Raw genomic sequence first — 15,280 nt, forward strand, 5'->3', positions numbered from 1 at the left:
ATAAACCTCTACGGTCACGAATTCCAGCAAAACGCGTTGGAGCATCCCAAAGTGGATTGACACGCCAGCGACTCCATCCTTTATCCTTTTGTATGTATGTATGCATATGTACGTATGTATGTATATATGTATATGTATGTGTGTATGAGTATGTGTATGTGTATGTGTATGTGCATGTGCATGTGTATGTAGTCACGTCATTCGAAAAAAGGGGTGCGACGGGTCCACCGGCGTCGGATCGGTACGCAATAACTTCGTGTGGATGTCGCGAAAGGTAAATTAGACATTGCAACCGTTTCATATCCATGTCCACTGCACGTGTTGCACTGCACCTCTATGAATCCTCCACGTATCTACATCTCTTGCACGTTTGCCTCAACTTAGTTGCATGCCTTCTTCAGAGAGTGGAAACACCCTCACGCTGCTTAAATAGTACCCAACAGTTTACATGGTCTGAAGTGGAACTTATCTTTATCAGTACGATGATGCTGTTCACGTCATTTTATGTTAAAACATCATTCTGTGACAACTGTAGGGGAAATGAGGAGGAACGCCTATACTTCGGGTAATGCTTTCAGATTGTATCTATACCAGTCTGAGCGTCCGAACTTCAGACTTTCTGTGGTATTTGCTTCGCTCGCCTTCACTGATCAACGAAAATTAATATTAGTGTTATTAGTTCTATGAAATTGGACTTCTGTATCTCCAATAATCTTTCTTCCTTTCTTATATTATAACTAACAGCGAAAGGTTTCATAGTCTTCTTTCTAAACGCGTCAGTTCTACATTTGAAGAACATTCGAACTTCACCTTCAAACACTCCTTATCAATATATTATGGACAAAATTCAAAAGTATCACGCAAAATATGGGTTTTCCTCCTATTTTCTATAAACGGTTATCAAAGAATGTTTTGGCATAAAATGACGTGAAAGACATCATCCTACTGATAAAGATAACGTTCCACGTCAGATCACATAAACATCTTGCTACTATTTAAGCAGCCGTTTGCATGCGTGTTTCTGAGAACGACATGCTACAAACTTGAGGCGAACGAAGAAGGAAACAGGCGCGCGGAGGAGTCATAAAGGTGAAAAGCGAAGCGCCTAGTGGCCACGGCTATGAAACGGCTGCAACCAACCATCTGCGTCATGTACACAAAGTTATTGCGCACCATTTCGACGCTGTGAGACCCGTCGTCGTCCTTTCTGTAGTTTCGTTTCACACGCATAAACACACACAGATATGTACGTGTGAATAACTAAGCCCGTTATTATGTAACATGATTATAATATGGCACAAGAAGAAAGAATTTTTTTTTTAATAAAAGCGATTATTAAGTCTCAATGATTAAACTGGTGGCGTATTCATCTCGTACTTAAAGACCCTATATTTAAATTGAGTCATATAGGAATCAGTAAATATGAAGCGTTTATGATTTCTTTCCACTCCAACGGTTCCATCTCTCTTCCACGAAGCCAGCCACTCGCGCTGGTAAAAGACAAGGGTAACCATGTTTCATTAGATCAAATGAGCACTTCACTCATAATTCACTATTTGACCAACTATGCGTACCCTGGCATATTTATCTTTATCAAGGGAGTACTTCTATCTACTTTTTATAATAATACACACGTACACAACTTACTCAAATAGTAGTTTGCAGTTTCCTTGAAGAACTTGCCAGTGACTTTACTTCATCTGACATAAAACGCTCATCTTTATCACACGAAGGCGGGCTAAAGAAAAGGCGGAATAGAGATTTCACGCCATATAAAGACAAATAGTAGGATTCTTTCTCATTTTGTCTTCAAGAAACTTAAAGGAGTAACACGTTTATAAGGAATCAATATCGAAACGGATGGCACTCGGAAGATACATCTCAACTGTTCTATCGGTAGTTTTTATTTTGACTTTCTTTCCCTCTAGTACCTCGTTCACTCGATCACTGGAAACGTAAAGCCGATGAATGGACTCCTAAAAAGTCTATTGTAATCAATCTGCTGCTCAGTTTTTTTTTTTGTTTTAAAGTAAACAGAATACTGAGGGAATAACTCACTGGTATTTTCACGAAAGTGATGGATACCGCTTTAGCAAGCAAATCTGTAGTATAGAAATTGCCGTTATCACTTGTTCCCACTCTTCCTGTCGAACAACGTCTCCAACCATCGGCCAACACTCCTTTCCGGCCTGCTTGTGTTCCACCCATTCGTACTCGCAAACATGCCAAATCCTGCAGCAACAAGTGAAAAGTGAGCATGAAACTAAGTCTATAGATTAAAATTAAACTGATTTCCGAATAGCAAACAATTGGAATTAACTCAATGTGGGTTAATGCTGTAAGTTGCAATCATTTGATGTATGTCGTATTGCTATTCCAAATCTGTCTATTTCTACTAGTACCTCATCAGATAATTCTAAAGATATCGCTGTTTCTGCAGAAGTCCTTGACAAGCGCCGACCAATCTACACAACGAACCACCTCTTTACGTTCATAGGATTAACGGAATGAAAACACGTAGAGTGAATCAAAGATGGAATCACGGAGCAAGGTAATCACCAGCATGCAAAATGAAATTCGGTATACATCGTTTCGCTTCTTCAATGCTTCTGGATGTAAAAAAGTTGCTTAGTTAGGAAAGCTAGTCACTCTGGGATCCTGGTTCACTCATAGGGATTGTGTTTCTTGCTTTCGTCTTAATGTTTGCAAACTACGTCTCAATTTCTAGTTGCTACTAGAATATAGATAACATAAAAAGTTTCCCGAACAATGCATTCAATGTTGAAACAACGACAACAGTAACCTTCGTTCTACCTTTGAAAAGGTCTTAACGAGTTTATGATTGAAAGGCAGCATACCACAAATCTGGGGTGATACGGATTTCAGGTGGAGTATCCGTATACGAGGTCGTAGATTATGGGAGACCGGGGTGGTTCCGCTCATCTCTCCCTGAATCACTGCAAGCAACCAGCCCCTGAATGCTGTTTCATGCGATACCTTCTACTGCAGCGCGCCACCCTTACACGCGTAGCCTCCCTTACTGCCTATCGGGGCAGTTCGAATTGATTTCCGACGAATAGCAGGGCGAATGCGGCGCAAGGGGTGGAGCGTTGTAATAGATGGCGTCGTACAAAGCAGCATTCTGGAGGCGGCTGTTTGCAGTGATGCAGGGAGAGATGAGCGGAACTAATCCCGTAAAGTCACTGGCGCATCAGTCCATTTGGGATGCGCCAACGCGTTTTACTGGAATTTGTAACTGATGAGGTTTTGGAACGCCTGTTGGCCTATACAATGACCTGCGGGGGACAGCTGATGATCAAGTCAGTGTTTTTATCCTCCAAGAGAAGTCCGGTACCAATTTATCGACCCCAGAGGGATGAAAGGCTTGGTTTGCACTAGGGCGGTTTCCAACCCCTCCGTGTGGCTACAACGGATCTCTAACCGACTGCGCCACACCCGTCCGCCACCATGATCATGATATATAATAACGAGCTTATTCCGTGTGTGTGTGTGTTTGTCTGTGTATCACGAAATTCGAAAAAGGAGGTGCGACGGGTCCACCCGGCGGCAGATACCTATAGAAGGGGGTGCGACGGGTCCACCGGCGCCAGATAGCCATAATATGGGATGCGACGGGTCCATCGGTGCCAGATACCCATAGAAGGGGTGCGACGGGTCCATCGGCGCCAGATACCCATAATATGGGGTGCGACGGGTCCACCGGCGCCAGATAGCCATAATATGGGGTGCGACGGGTCCATCGGTGCCAGATACCCATAATATGGGGTGCGACGGGTCCACCGGCGCCAGATACCCATAGAAGGGGTGCGACGGGTCCATCGGCGCCAGATACCCATAGAATGGGGTGCGACGGGTCCACCGGCGCCAGATAGCCATAATATGGGGTGCGACGGGTCCATCGGCGCCAGATACCCATAATATGGGGTGCGACGGGTCCACCGGCGCCAGATACCCATAGAAGGGGTGCGACGGGTCCACCGGCGCCAGATAGCCATAATATGGGGTGCGACGGGTCCACCGGCGCCAGATACCCATAGAAGGTGCGACGGGTCCATCGGCGCCAGATACCCATAGAAGGGGTGCGACGGGTCCACCGGCGCCAGATACCCATAGAAGGGGTGCGACGGGTCCATCGGCGCCAGATACCCATAGAAGGGGTGCGACGGGTCCACCGGCGCCAGATAGCCATAATATGGGGTGCGACGGGTCCATCGGCGCCAGATACCCATAGAAGGGGTGCGACGGGTCCACCGGCGCCAGATACCCATAGAAGGGGTGCGACGGGTCCACCGGCGCCAGATACCCCCATAAGAATGGGGTGCGACGGGTCCATCGGCGCCAGATACCCATAGAAGGGGTGCGACGGGTCCACCGGCGCCAGATAGCCATAGGGTGACTCCACGGCGCCAGATACCCATAATATGGGGTGCGACGGGTCCATCGGCGCCAGATACCCATAGAAGGGGTGCGACGGGTCCACCGGCGCCAGATACCCATAGAAGGGGTGCGACGGGTCCACCGGCGCCAGATAGCCATAATATGGGGTGCGACGGGTCCATCGGCGCCAGATACCCATAGAAGGGGTGCGACGGGTCCACCGGCGCCAGATACCCATAGAAGGGGTGCGACGGGTCCACCGGCGCCAGATACCCATAGAATGGGGTGCGACGGGTCCATCGGCGCCAGATACCCATAGAAGGGGTGCGACGGGTCCACCGGCGCCAGATACCCATAGAAGGGGTGCGACGGGTCCACCGGCGCCAGATACCCATAATATGGGGTGCGACGGGTCCATCGGCGCCAGATACCCATAATATGGGGTGCGACGGGTCCACCGGCGCCAGATACCCATAGAAGGGGTGCGACGGGTCCACCGGCGCCAGATACCCATAAGAAGGGGTGCGACGGGTCCATCGGCGCCAGATACCCATAGAAGGGGTGCGACGGGTCCATCGGCGCCAGAATTGGGGTGCGACGGGTCCACCGGCGCCAGATACCCATAGAAGGGGTGCGACGGGTCCACCGGCGCCAGATAGCCATAATATGGGGTGCGACGGGTCCACCGGCGCCAGATACCCATAGAAGGGGTGCGACGGGTCCATCGGCGCCAGATACCCATAGAAGGGGTGCGACGGGTCCACCGGCGCCAGATAGCCATAATATGGGGTGCGACGGGTCCATCGGCGCCAGATACCCATAGAATGGGGTGCGACGGGTCCATCGGCGCCAGATACCCATAGAAGGGGGTGCGACGGGTCCACCGGCGCCAGATACCCATAGAAGGGGTGCGACGGGTCCACCGGCGCCGATAACCATAGAAGGGGTGCGACGGGTCCACCGGCGCCAGATAGCCATAAAATGGGTGCGACGGGTCCACGGCGCCAGATACCCATAGATATGGGGTGCGACGGGTCCATCGGCGCCAGATACCCATAGAAGGGGTGCGACGGGTCCACCGGCGCCAGATACCCATAGAAGGGGTGCGACGGGTCCACCGGCGCCAGATAGCCATAATATGGGGTGCGACGGGTCCATCGGCGCCAGATACCCATAGAAGGGGTGCGACGGGTCCACCGGCGCCAGATACCCATAGAAGGGGTGCGACGGGTCCACGAGCGTCAGATACCTATAGAAGGGGGTGCGATGGGTCCACCGGCGCCAGTTAGCCATAATATGGGGTGCGACGGGTCCACCTCCGCCAGATACCTATAGAAGAGGGTGCGACGGGTCCACCGGCGCCAGATACCTATAGAAGGGGTCCGGCGCCAGATAGCCATAATATGGGGTGCGACGGGTCCATCGGCGCCACATACCCATAGAAGGGGGTGCGACGGGTCCACCGGCGCCAGATACCCATAGAAGGGGTGCGACGGGTCCACCGGCGCCAGATACCCATAGAAGGGGTGCGACGGGTCCACCGGCGCCAGATAGCCACAATATGGGGTGCGACGGGTCCAGCGGCGCCAGATACCCATAGAAGGGGGTGCGACGGGTCCACCGGCGCCAGATACCCATAGAAGGGGTGCGACGGGTCCATCGGCGCCACATACCCATAGAAGGGGGTGCGACGGGTCCACCGGCGCCAGATACCCATAGAAGGGGTGCGACGGGTCCACCGGCGCCAGATAGCCATAATATGGGGTGCGACGGGTCCAGCGGCGCCAGATAGCCATAATATGGGGTGCGACGGGTCCATCGGCGCCACATACCCATAGAAGGGGGTGCGACGGGTCCACCGGCGCCAGATACCCATAGAAGGGGTGCGACGGGTCCACCGGCGCCAGATAGCCACAATATGGGGTGCGACGGGTCCATCGGTGCCAGATACCCATAATATGGGGTGCGACGGGTCCATCGGCGCCAGATACCCATAGAAGGGGTGCGACGGGTCCACCGGCGCCAGATACCCATAGAAGGGGTGCGACGGGTCCACCGGCGCCAGATAGCCATAATATGAAGTGCGACGGGTCCAGCGGTGCCAGATAGCCATAATATGGGGTGCGACGGGTCCACCGGCGCCAGATACCCATAGAACGGGTGCGACGGGTCCATCGGCGCCAGATACCCATAGAAGGGGTGCGACGGGTCCACCGGCGTCGGTAGACCCGGTCATTGGAACGCAATAAATTAGTGTGCATGACGCAAAAGGTAAGTGGTTGCAGCCGTTTCATAGCCGTAACCACTTGGCGCTTTGCTCTTCACCTTTATGACTACTCCCGTGTGCCTATTTCCTTCTTCTTTCGCCTCAAGTTTGTAGCATGCCGTTCTCAGAAACTGGCTGCTTGAATAGTAGCAAAATGTTTATGTGATTTGACGTGGAACGTTATCTTTATCAGTACGATGATGTCTTTCACGTTATTTTATGTTAAAACATCATTCTGTGACAACTATTGGGGGAAAACAGGAGGAACACCCACACTTCGAGTAATGCTTTCGTATCTATATTATTCTGGCATCGAAAGAGTGTTTGTAGCTGATGATCGAATATTCTCCAAATGTAGAATTGACGCGTTTGGAAGGAAAACTCCGTAACCTTTCGCCTTAATTTATAATATAAAGAAGAAAAGGAAAGCGTGGTTAAAAAAACACAAATATAATTTTACATAAAACACCACTACCATTAACTTTCATTAATGAGTGAAGGGGAGCGAAGCTAAAACCACCAAAAGTCTGAAGTACGGCTTTAACCGGACATTCAGACTGGTATATAATAACGGGCTTATTCTGTCACGTGTGCGTGTGTGCGTGTGCGTGCGTGTGTGTGTCAGTCACGAAATTTAAAAAGAGGGGTGCGACGGGTCCACCGGCGTCGAATTGGTTTCTCGACGCTATAAAGCTATAAAATGGGGTGAGACGGGTCCACCGGCGCCAGATACCTACAGAAGCGGGTGCAACGGGTACACCTGCGTCAGATTGGTGTGCCGGCGCCAGAGAGCTATAAAATGCGTTGCAACGGGTCCACTGGCGTTGGATTGGTGCGCCAGCGCAACAAAGCTATAAAATGGGTCGCGACGGGTCCCACGGCGTCGGATCCTGCACCGACGCCAGAAGGCCGTAAAATGGGTTACAACGGGTTCCGCGGTGTCGAAATGGTACGTAGTAACTTCGAGATGAGAGTAAGATGAATGTTTAAAGCCGTGGTCACTGGGAGCGTTGCTTTTCACCTTCATGATTCCTCCGCGTATCTATTTCCTTCTTCGTTCGCTTCAAGTTGGTATCATGCTATTCTCACAAAGTGGAAACACGTATGCAAGCGGCTGCTTAAATAGTAGCAAGATGTTTATGTGATCTGACGTGGAACGTTATCTTTATCAGCAGGATGATGTCTTTCACGTCATTTTATGCCAAAACACCATTCTTTGATAACCATATACAGAAAACAGGAGCAAAACCAACATTTCACGTGATACTCTTAAATACTGTCTATAATATATTGATAAGGAGTGTTTGAAGCTGAAGCTCGAATGCTTTGCAAATGTAGAACTGACGCGTTTAAAAAGAAGACTATGAAATCTTCAGTTATAATGTAAAAAAGGAAGGATTGCTGGACAAGTCCAATTTCATACAACTAATAACACTAATATTAATTTTCGTTTATCAGCGAGCGAAGCAAACACCACGGAAAGTCTGAAATCCGGCTTTAGCCGGACGCTCAGACTGGTATATAATAACAGGCTTATTCTGTCACGTGTGCCTGTGTGTGTGTGTCAGTCACGAAATTCAAAAAGGGGAGTGCGACGGGTCCCGCGGCGTCGGATTGGTGCGCCGGCACCAGATACCTAAAGAAGGGATTGCGACGGGTCTCGCGGCGTCGGATTGGTGCGCCGGCACCAGATACCTAAAGAAGGGATTGCGACGGGTCTCGCGGCGTCGGATTGGTGCGCAATAACTTCGTGTGCATGACGCTAAAGATAAGTGGTTGCAGCCGTTTCATAGCCGTAGCCACTTGGCGCTTTGCTTTTCACCTTTATGACTACTCCGTGTGCCTATTTCCTTCTTCGTTCGCCTCAAGTTTGTAGCATGTCGTTCTCAGAAACACGCATGCAAACGGCTGCTTAAATAGTAGCAAGATGTTTATGTGATCCGACGTGGAACGTTATCATTTTCAGTAGGATGATATCTTTCACGTCATTTTATGCCAAAACATCATTCTTTGATAACTGTTTATAGAACACAGGAGGAAAACCCATATTTCGTGTGATACCTTTAAATTTTGGCTATAATGTTCTGATAAGGAATGTTTGAAGCTGAAGCTCGAATGTTCTCTAAGTGTAGAACTGACGTGTTGAAAAAGAAAACTATGAAATCTTTCGCTTTTAGTTATAAGTTAAAAAGGAAGAAAGATTTTTGGAGATGCACAAGTCCAATTTCACGGAAAATGCCACTACTGTTAATTTTCGTGGATTAGTGAAGGGGAGCGAAGCGAACACCATAGAAAGTCTGAAGTCCAGCTTTAGCCGGACGTTCAGAATGGTATATATATATTTTCAAATTTATATAATTTTTTTAAATTATAGTTTTATATATATATATATATTTTATATTTCACAGAACCTATTCAATCTGCATATATATATATATATATATATATATATATATATATATATATATATATATGCAGATTGAATAGGTTCTGTGAAAATGCTTGAAAGAGCGAGAGTTGGAAGTGTCAAATGAAAACATGAAGCCGCTAAAATTCCTAGACAAGTCTCGAAGTATCATGCTATTAAATAACAAGCTTGATCTGTGTTTGTTGGTTTTGAACTTCTGCGAACTACAAAAATACTTTATGCAGAGAAGCGACTTCAAATCTTGTCTGGTGCTTTTCTCTAGAGACAGGTCCTACACATATTGATATGCTGGCCTCAGAAAGCGTTGAGATAGGAGCGATGAGCTGAGGCGAGTCTCGCTGTATCGAATTAGTGCGTCAGGGCCAGAAGCGAGTGAGGTGAGACGGTTCTTACAAAGTCCAATTTGTGCACAGGTGCCAGAAAGCAATGAATAGTATCCCACGGTAGGGGATTGATGCGACAACGCAGTGAACCAAAAATGAACTGTATCTTCCCGGTAGCCGCCCCATACCATCAAACTGTTTGGAAGATTCCTTGTGGTAATTTTACGTTCACGACTGTTGTCGATGATTTTAAGCGTTCTTGGCCACTTCAACGATGAAAATCTTCTCATCTTCATCTCAACGTCTTCGATCCAGTGCACCTTAAAAAAAAAACCAAAGAGTTCCTTGCATTTATCCATCCACGGATCTCCCTCACTAAAGGGATCACAGCCGGTTAGTCGCGAGGCTACGTGGCGCGTCCCCGGTGGCGGTTAGGGGGCTAATCGCGGACCAAAAGCGACCATTTGCTTGCCCAGAGACGCGGGTGGATTCAGGGGATGGACTCCCTGTTTCTGCTGAACCAGAACTGATCTATGACATCCTTGTATCCCGCTCGTCGGTCCGGCCTAAAGCCTGCAAATCAAGAGATTGGGAGGTGCAAGGGAGGCGGTTTGGAGTCGCCTCCAACAAATAAGCTCCACATTTCCACTCCGGGAGAACGGAAGTTCTCCCAGAAACTCATGGAACTAGAGGCTTGCAACCTGCCCATGAGTTTTAAAATTTTACGCAAAACAGTCATAGAAAAGAGTCTCCTGATTCCGGAGGAAGGCGTGGTAGGGTAGCGCCAAGAAAGACGGAGTTGCAGGAGTCATATAGGCTATCGAAACGGAAAAGGACTAGGATGACGATATGTACTTACAACGCACGTACGTTTGCATCGGAAGCGGCCATCGAAGATCTCATGATGCAAGCCAAGAAGATTAAGTACGACGTCATCGGACTGATCGAGACGAGACGACGTCACCCTCTCAACGCCGTATATGAAACTGGAGAAGAAGTGTTCTTAGGAACATGCGACAGTAGAGGTGTTGGTGGAGTTGGCGTCCTCGTCAACACGAGTATGGCAAAGAACATCGACTCTTTCAAACATCTTATGATCCGAATCAGACGTCTGCGGATGAGAAGATGTGGTCCAACTCCAGCTTTGACGATCTTCGTCGCTTGCGCTCCAACATCAACCCACAGAGAAGAAGTCGAAGCTTTTTTATATGGGTCTAGAGAAGTTCTAGAAAAAGGACCACACCTTCTACAAGATCATAATTGGTGATTTCAACGCCGAAATTGACCTCAGAAAAAGGCCTGAAGAACTTCACATCGGGATCCACAGCCTACAATGGAATGAACACGGAGAGAGGCTCTCCGAGTTCATCATGACGACTAAGACCATTCATGGGAATTCTCAATTCTAGAAGCTCTCCTCTCTACAATGGACGTGGAAGTCACCCGGTGTAGGGTACCGCAATGAAATAGATCACATCATCGTCAATAAAAGGTTCTGCTTGATGGATGTCGCTGTTGTGCCAAAGTTCTCTACGGGATCGGACCATCGCCTCCTTCGAGGAAGATTTTCCTTCACAAGGAGAGCAGAGAAAGCAGCCAAGTTCAGAGAGCGATAGCCCAGAACTATCATTAACTGGGATCTCTTCGCTACGCTAGCAAGCTTTTGGGAAGATTCCGCAATGGACAACACCGACGAGGAATATGACCGGCTCATTAAACACCTTCACGACTGCACGAAGAAGGCTGAGAGTTTGAAAACCATCAAGAGACGCCTGTCTCTTGAAACTCTTGAGCTGATACGCCAGCGTGGAGCAGCACGAGCCGAAGAGAACCAAGAACTCACGCTAGAGCTCGCAAGGTTTTGCAGGGAGCGATAAAGGAAGATCTTAAAGAGAGAAGAGCAGAAGTGCTGGCTGAAGCTGCAGAGGCGGGGAAAAGCATCCGCTATGCCCGTCGAGACTTCGCCAGTCGCAAGACGAGGATGACTGCTCTCCGGAACCCAAAGGGAACAGCCATTGCATGGAGAAAGGGGATGGAGAAAATCATCTACGACTTCTACTCTGATCTCTTCAACAGCCATGTCCACTTGCCTCCTCACCATCTGAGGAAAGACGGACATGTCATTCCAAAGATTCTCCCGTCCGAAATTCGACATGCTATCATGTCGGTAAGAAATCGTACGGCAAACGGTCCCGACAGAATAAGACCAGAACACCTGAAGAGCCTTCCGCCAGTACTCATCAACACCCTGGCGAGGCTCTTTACAGGTTACCCGTCGGAATGCAAGATTCGTAAACAGTGGAAAACTAGCAAGACCGTGTTGTTGTATAAAAAGGGAGATCCGCATGACATCGGCAACTATCGCCCAATCTGCTTACTGACCGTCATCTACAAGCTCTTTACAAGGGTGATCTTTAATAGGACTAAAAAAGTCTTGGATGAAGGACAGCCATGTGAGCAAGCAAGGTTTCGAAAAGGGTTCAGCACAATTTACCACATTCACACTGTTTCAAAACTCATCGAGGTATCAGGAGAGTACAAGATGCCGCTCTGTCTCACCTTCATCGACTTGAAGAAGGCCTTCGACTCAGTTGAGACAAAAGCGGTCGTGGAAGGGACGGTCGGTCCCTACTCAGTGCATAAAGGTACTTCGAGAGTTGTACAGTAACTTCACGACCGGAATTTCGCCATTCTACAAGAATATCATCGGTGACGTGAAGGGGGGTCCGACAGGGTGATACAATTTGACCCAAAATATTCACAGCCTCCCTCGAGAACGCAATGCGAAAGTTGGAATGGGACAACATGGGAGTGAAGGTTGATGGTCGGCAGCTACACCATTTGTGCTTTGCTGATGACATCGTACTAATAACACCTAGCATCAGCGAAGCGGAACGAATGCTGACCGAATTCGACGAAACGTGTGGATGCAACGGTCTAGCTGAATCTGCAAAAGACGATGTTCATGCGTAACGGATGGGTCTGTGCCCCATTCACGCTCAACGTAACGAACATATCCGAATGCACCAGCTACGTTTACCTGGGTCGGGATTTGAACATGATAAACGACCTGGTCCCCGAGCTGGGCAGGAGGAGACGAGCGGCTTGGGGAGCGTATAAGACCATCGAAGATGTAGTGAAGAAGACCAGAAACGGCTGGCTCCGTGCTCACCTCTTCAACACCACCGTACTTCCTGCTTTGACCTATGCTTCGGAAACCTAAGCATTTTGCAAGCAGGAAGAAAACGCGGTGAGCATCATTGAACGCGCATTTGAGAAAGTGATGCTAGGAGTATCCCGTTTCACGCAAGTGGGACGAGATTCGAAGTTCTCTCCTACGTCAGCAATCGAAGATTAGAGACGCCGCCGCGTTTGCCAAGGAAAGTAAAATAAGGTGGGCCGGACACGTGATGCGCTTTAACGACAACCGTTGGACCAGAGCAGTGAACGACTGGGTTCCCCACAGTATTACGCGCACTACAGGAAGCCACCACCGACCCGGTGATCAGATTTCTTCACGAAGTCCTTCAAAGAAAATTATGATGCTCTCCGTGTCCCACGCAAAAGGAGGCACCACTTGGCGATTCCGGCACGCGATTGGGACAAATGGAAGAATTAGTGGCGCTCGCTCGACCAGTTCGAAGATCAACGGGGGTCAAGATGATCAAGGTGAAGGTGACCTTTCCGATTTTCCTTCGATCATGGACACATGGATTGCTCAGTGGACATGTTGAGAATTTGTCCATTGAGCAGTCGAAAACCCCTGAGTAATCAACTCATTTTGGGCCATCATTTTGAAAGATTTTAGAGCAATCCCCTTGAAAGCTCTTGAGCCATTTTGTTGAGGTTAGTACCGTCACTCCTCTGAATGTTTATAAAAACAATTCCACGCATCCTTTGAGCGATGACAGTCTTTAATGCCGCCCGATTTTGGTTTCACATCCACGTTCCCATGATTTCCATTGCTTAATAATCTTTTGGAGAGTTTAAACCGGAGTCTTCTTTTGCACAACAAAATCACACAAGCAGCTTCAGTGGTCCTATCACCTCGACTAATTGCAAAAAGAAAAAACTGAAGGTGACGAAAATGCTCCGTTCTGTCAACGTGACACTCCACTTTAATGATCTTTGAAAGAAAGAATTAATAAAAATAAAAATAAAGAAAAAACCTTGCAGAACGAGAAATTCACTGTCGATTGGCATATAGTTCGGAAATAGTTTTTATTTCCATATGTTTCTCATTTTGAAAAAAAAAAAACTCCAGTGAGCCTTCAACCCAATAATTAACGAGCGCCCCCCCCCCCCCCCCCCCTAATTATTAAGAAAAGCGATATGGGAAACGGCCTTATCGCGTTGAATCACCTTACAAATCTCTAAATAACGTGCCACGTATGTGAGAGTAGCATACGTACGAAAGAAAGGACAACCAATGGGCCACTGATCGTGTCTCTCCTACTCGCTGTCAGATTCACTACGATAACGTTACCCACGCAATTTTCCTGAATAGTTAGCTGGAGTTGGGCGTGACTGCGTTCACACTTGTAAACTAGACCGCTAAACTTACCTACTCGCAGAAAGATCCCAACTTCTTCAGTTTCATAGTATGTTGCATTTAACCTTCCAACTCGGTCAAAATTACACCAAATAATTTCTTGATAACTGATCTCTGTTTTTTCCTTCGTAATGCCTCTTATCACAAATGAATTCAGATGAAGGAATAAGTATTAGATAACAGGCGCAGTTCGATCATCGTGAGGGCAGGGTGCAAATAAGACTTATGCGACCAGTGGTCTAAACTGAGGTCTCGGTTCTCACCACACTTTGACATTACCACGATTGATCAATTCCACCTTAAAATCCTTTACGTCATGAATTTTTATGGAGCAGAACCTCGGTAGGTTTGACGTGATTGCATTCCTTACCTCGTAACAGCTGTGAAAACAAAGGAAATACCGCCATTCCAGCCATAAAAGTCTCTTTTACCTCTGAGGAGTCGTTCTCAATGATCAAATCAGTCCCTCTCATATCCACTTCGTCAATTCGTCCGCAGTTTTCGTTAATGACTTCCGAGTGGTTTTTGTTTACTGCAAAACATCACCATATCTACCCGTCAAGCTGTATAGAAAATTTCAACCTCCTGATGCTTGATACCGCGGTGCACCTGTCAGGATGTGCCACCAGCGCCAAGCCGATGGCTCGAAAATCACAGACGGACGACATGTACTACAACCAGTGCATACTTCTTCGTAGCGCATTTTCGCTTCCATATCCATAGGAAAATGCTAAAGGAATGTCTTTTTTTTTGTAATGTTGAACCTAAAAAGCTGTGTCTATTCATTCATTCACCTTAACTAAGGTCTCTTTCATTCCAAGCATTGTTTATAGGGACTGACAACAGTTGCACCACTGCAGTTCGACGACAATTTTTCAGCGGATTAGTCTGATTTTCTAGTTTAGTCTCTGTTCTCACTTATTGAGAAATGTGTAAAAAAAACAGTGGTTTACTAGGACATTTACTAGCGGTACAGATAGAATAAAGGGTAAAGTGTCCGGCGTTAACCAATCCGTTCAGAATGCGCCAACACGCTTACTTCACTTCAGAAAAGCTTGAGATTTACGAACGCTTATCTAGCCTAATATAATGAGTGTGTAGCCGATGTGTCAGAAGTTTTATCCTCCCAGACAACTCTGGTAATTTATCGACCTCGAAGGGATGAAAGTTTGGTTGCCATAAAGGCGATTTCAAATCGTCGACCAAGAGTACAGCTCAACTTAAAATCTTACCAACCGAAGAAGCTCTCACTCACCCAGCAGTAATCACAAGAAGCTGCACAGAAAGAAAACCAAAGGATCAAACATGAGGTT

General features: G+C 47.9%; 3 protein-coding genes across 5 annotated transcripts in view; 2 read left to right on the plus strand and 1 right to left on the minus strand.

Moving 5' to 3' along the window:
* Positions 1–1,835: 1,835 nt before the first annotated feature.
* RB195_018572 (uncharacterized protein) overlaps positions 1,836–15,280 on the minus strand; it is a gene marked incomplete at both ends in the record, with an annotated part of 90,204 nt that continues 76,759 nt past the window's right edge. The window contains 4 exons of one of the 3 annotated variants that reach the window (XM_064186064.1): positions 1,836–1,976; positions 2,059–2,232; positions 14,399–14,499; positions 14,550–14,697. In XM_064186064.1, the coding sequence (XP_064041945.1) occupies positions 1,836–1,976; positions 2,059–2,232; positions 14,399–14,499; positions 14,550–14,697 (564 nt within the window). Of the gene's footprint in view, positions 1,977–2,058; positions 2,233–14,226; positions 14,266–14,368; positions 14,500–14,549; positions 14,698–15,280 lie in introns of those variants that run through there. The other 2 variants (XM_064186067.1, XM_064186066.1) reach the window with 2 other exon arrangements.
* Positions 10,257–10,682, plus strand: RB195_018573 (uncharacterized protein; the record flags this gene model as incomplete). Its single annotated transcript, XM_064186068.1, has 1 exon — positions 10,257–10,682. The coding sequence occupies one exon, from the start codon at positions 10,257–10,259 to the stop codon at positions 10,680–10,682; it is 426 nt and encodes a 141-aa protein (XP_064041947.1).
* RB195_018574 (uncharacterized protein) lies at positions 11,095–12,638 on the plus strand (the record flags this gene model as incomplete). Its single annotated transcript, XM_064186069.1, has 4 exons — positions 11,095–11,164; positions 11,221–12,060; positions 12,180–12,384; positions 12,446–12,638. 4 exons carry the CDS (start codon positions 11,095–11,097, stop codon positions 12,636–12,638), a joined length of 1,308 nt encoding a protein of 435 aa, XP_064041948.1.

This window comes from Necator americanus, chromosome II (genome assembly GCF_031761385.1).
Source record: "Necator americanus strain Aroian chromosome II, whole genome shotgun sequence".
Taxonomy (NCBI): domain Eukaryota; kingdom Metazoa; phylum Nematoda; class Chromadorea; order Rhabditida; family Ancylostomatidae; genus Necator; species Necator americanus.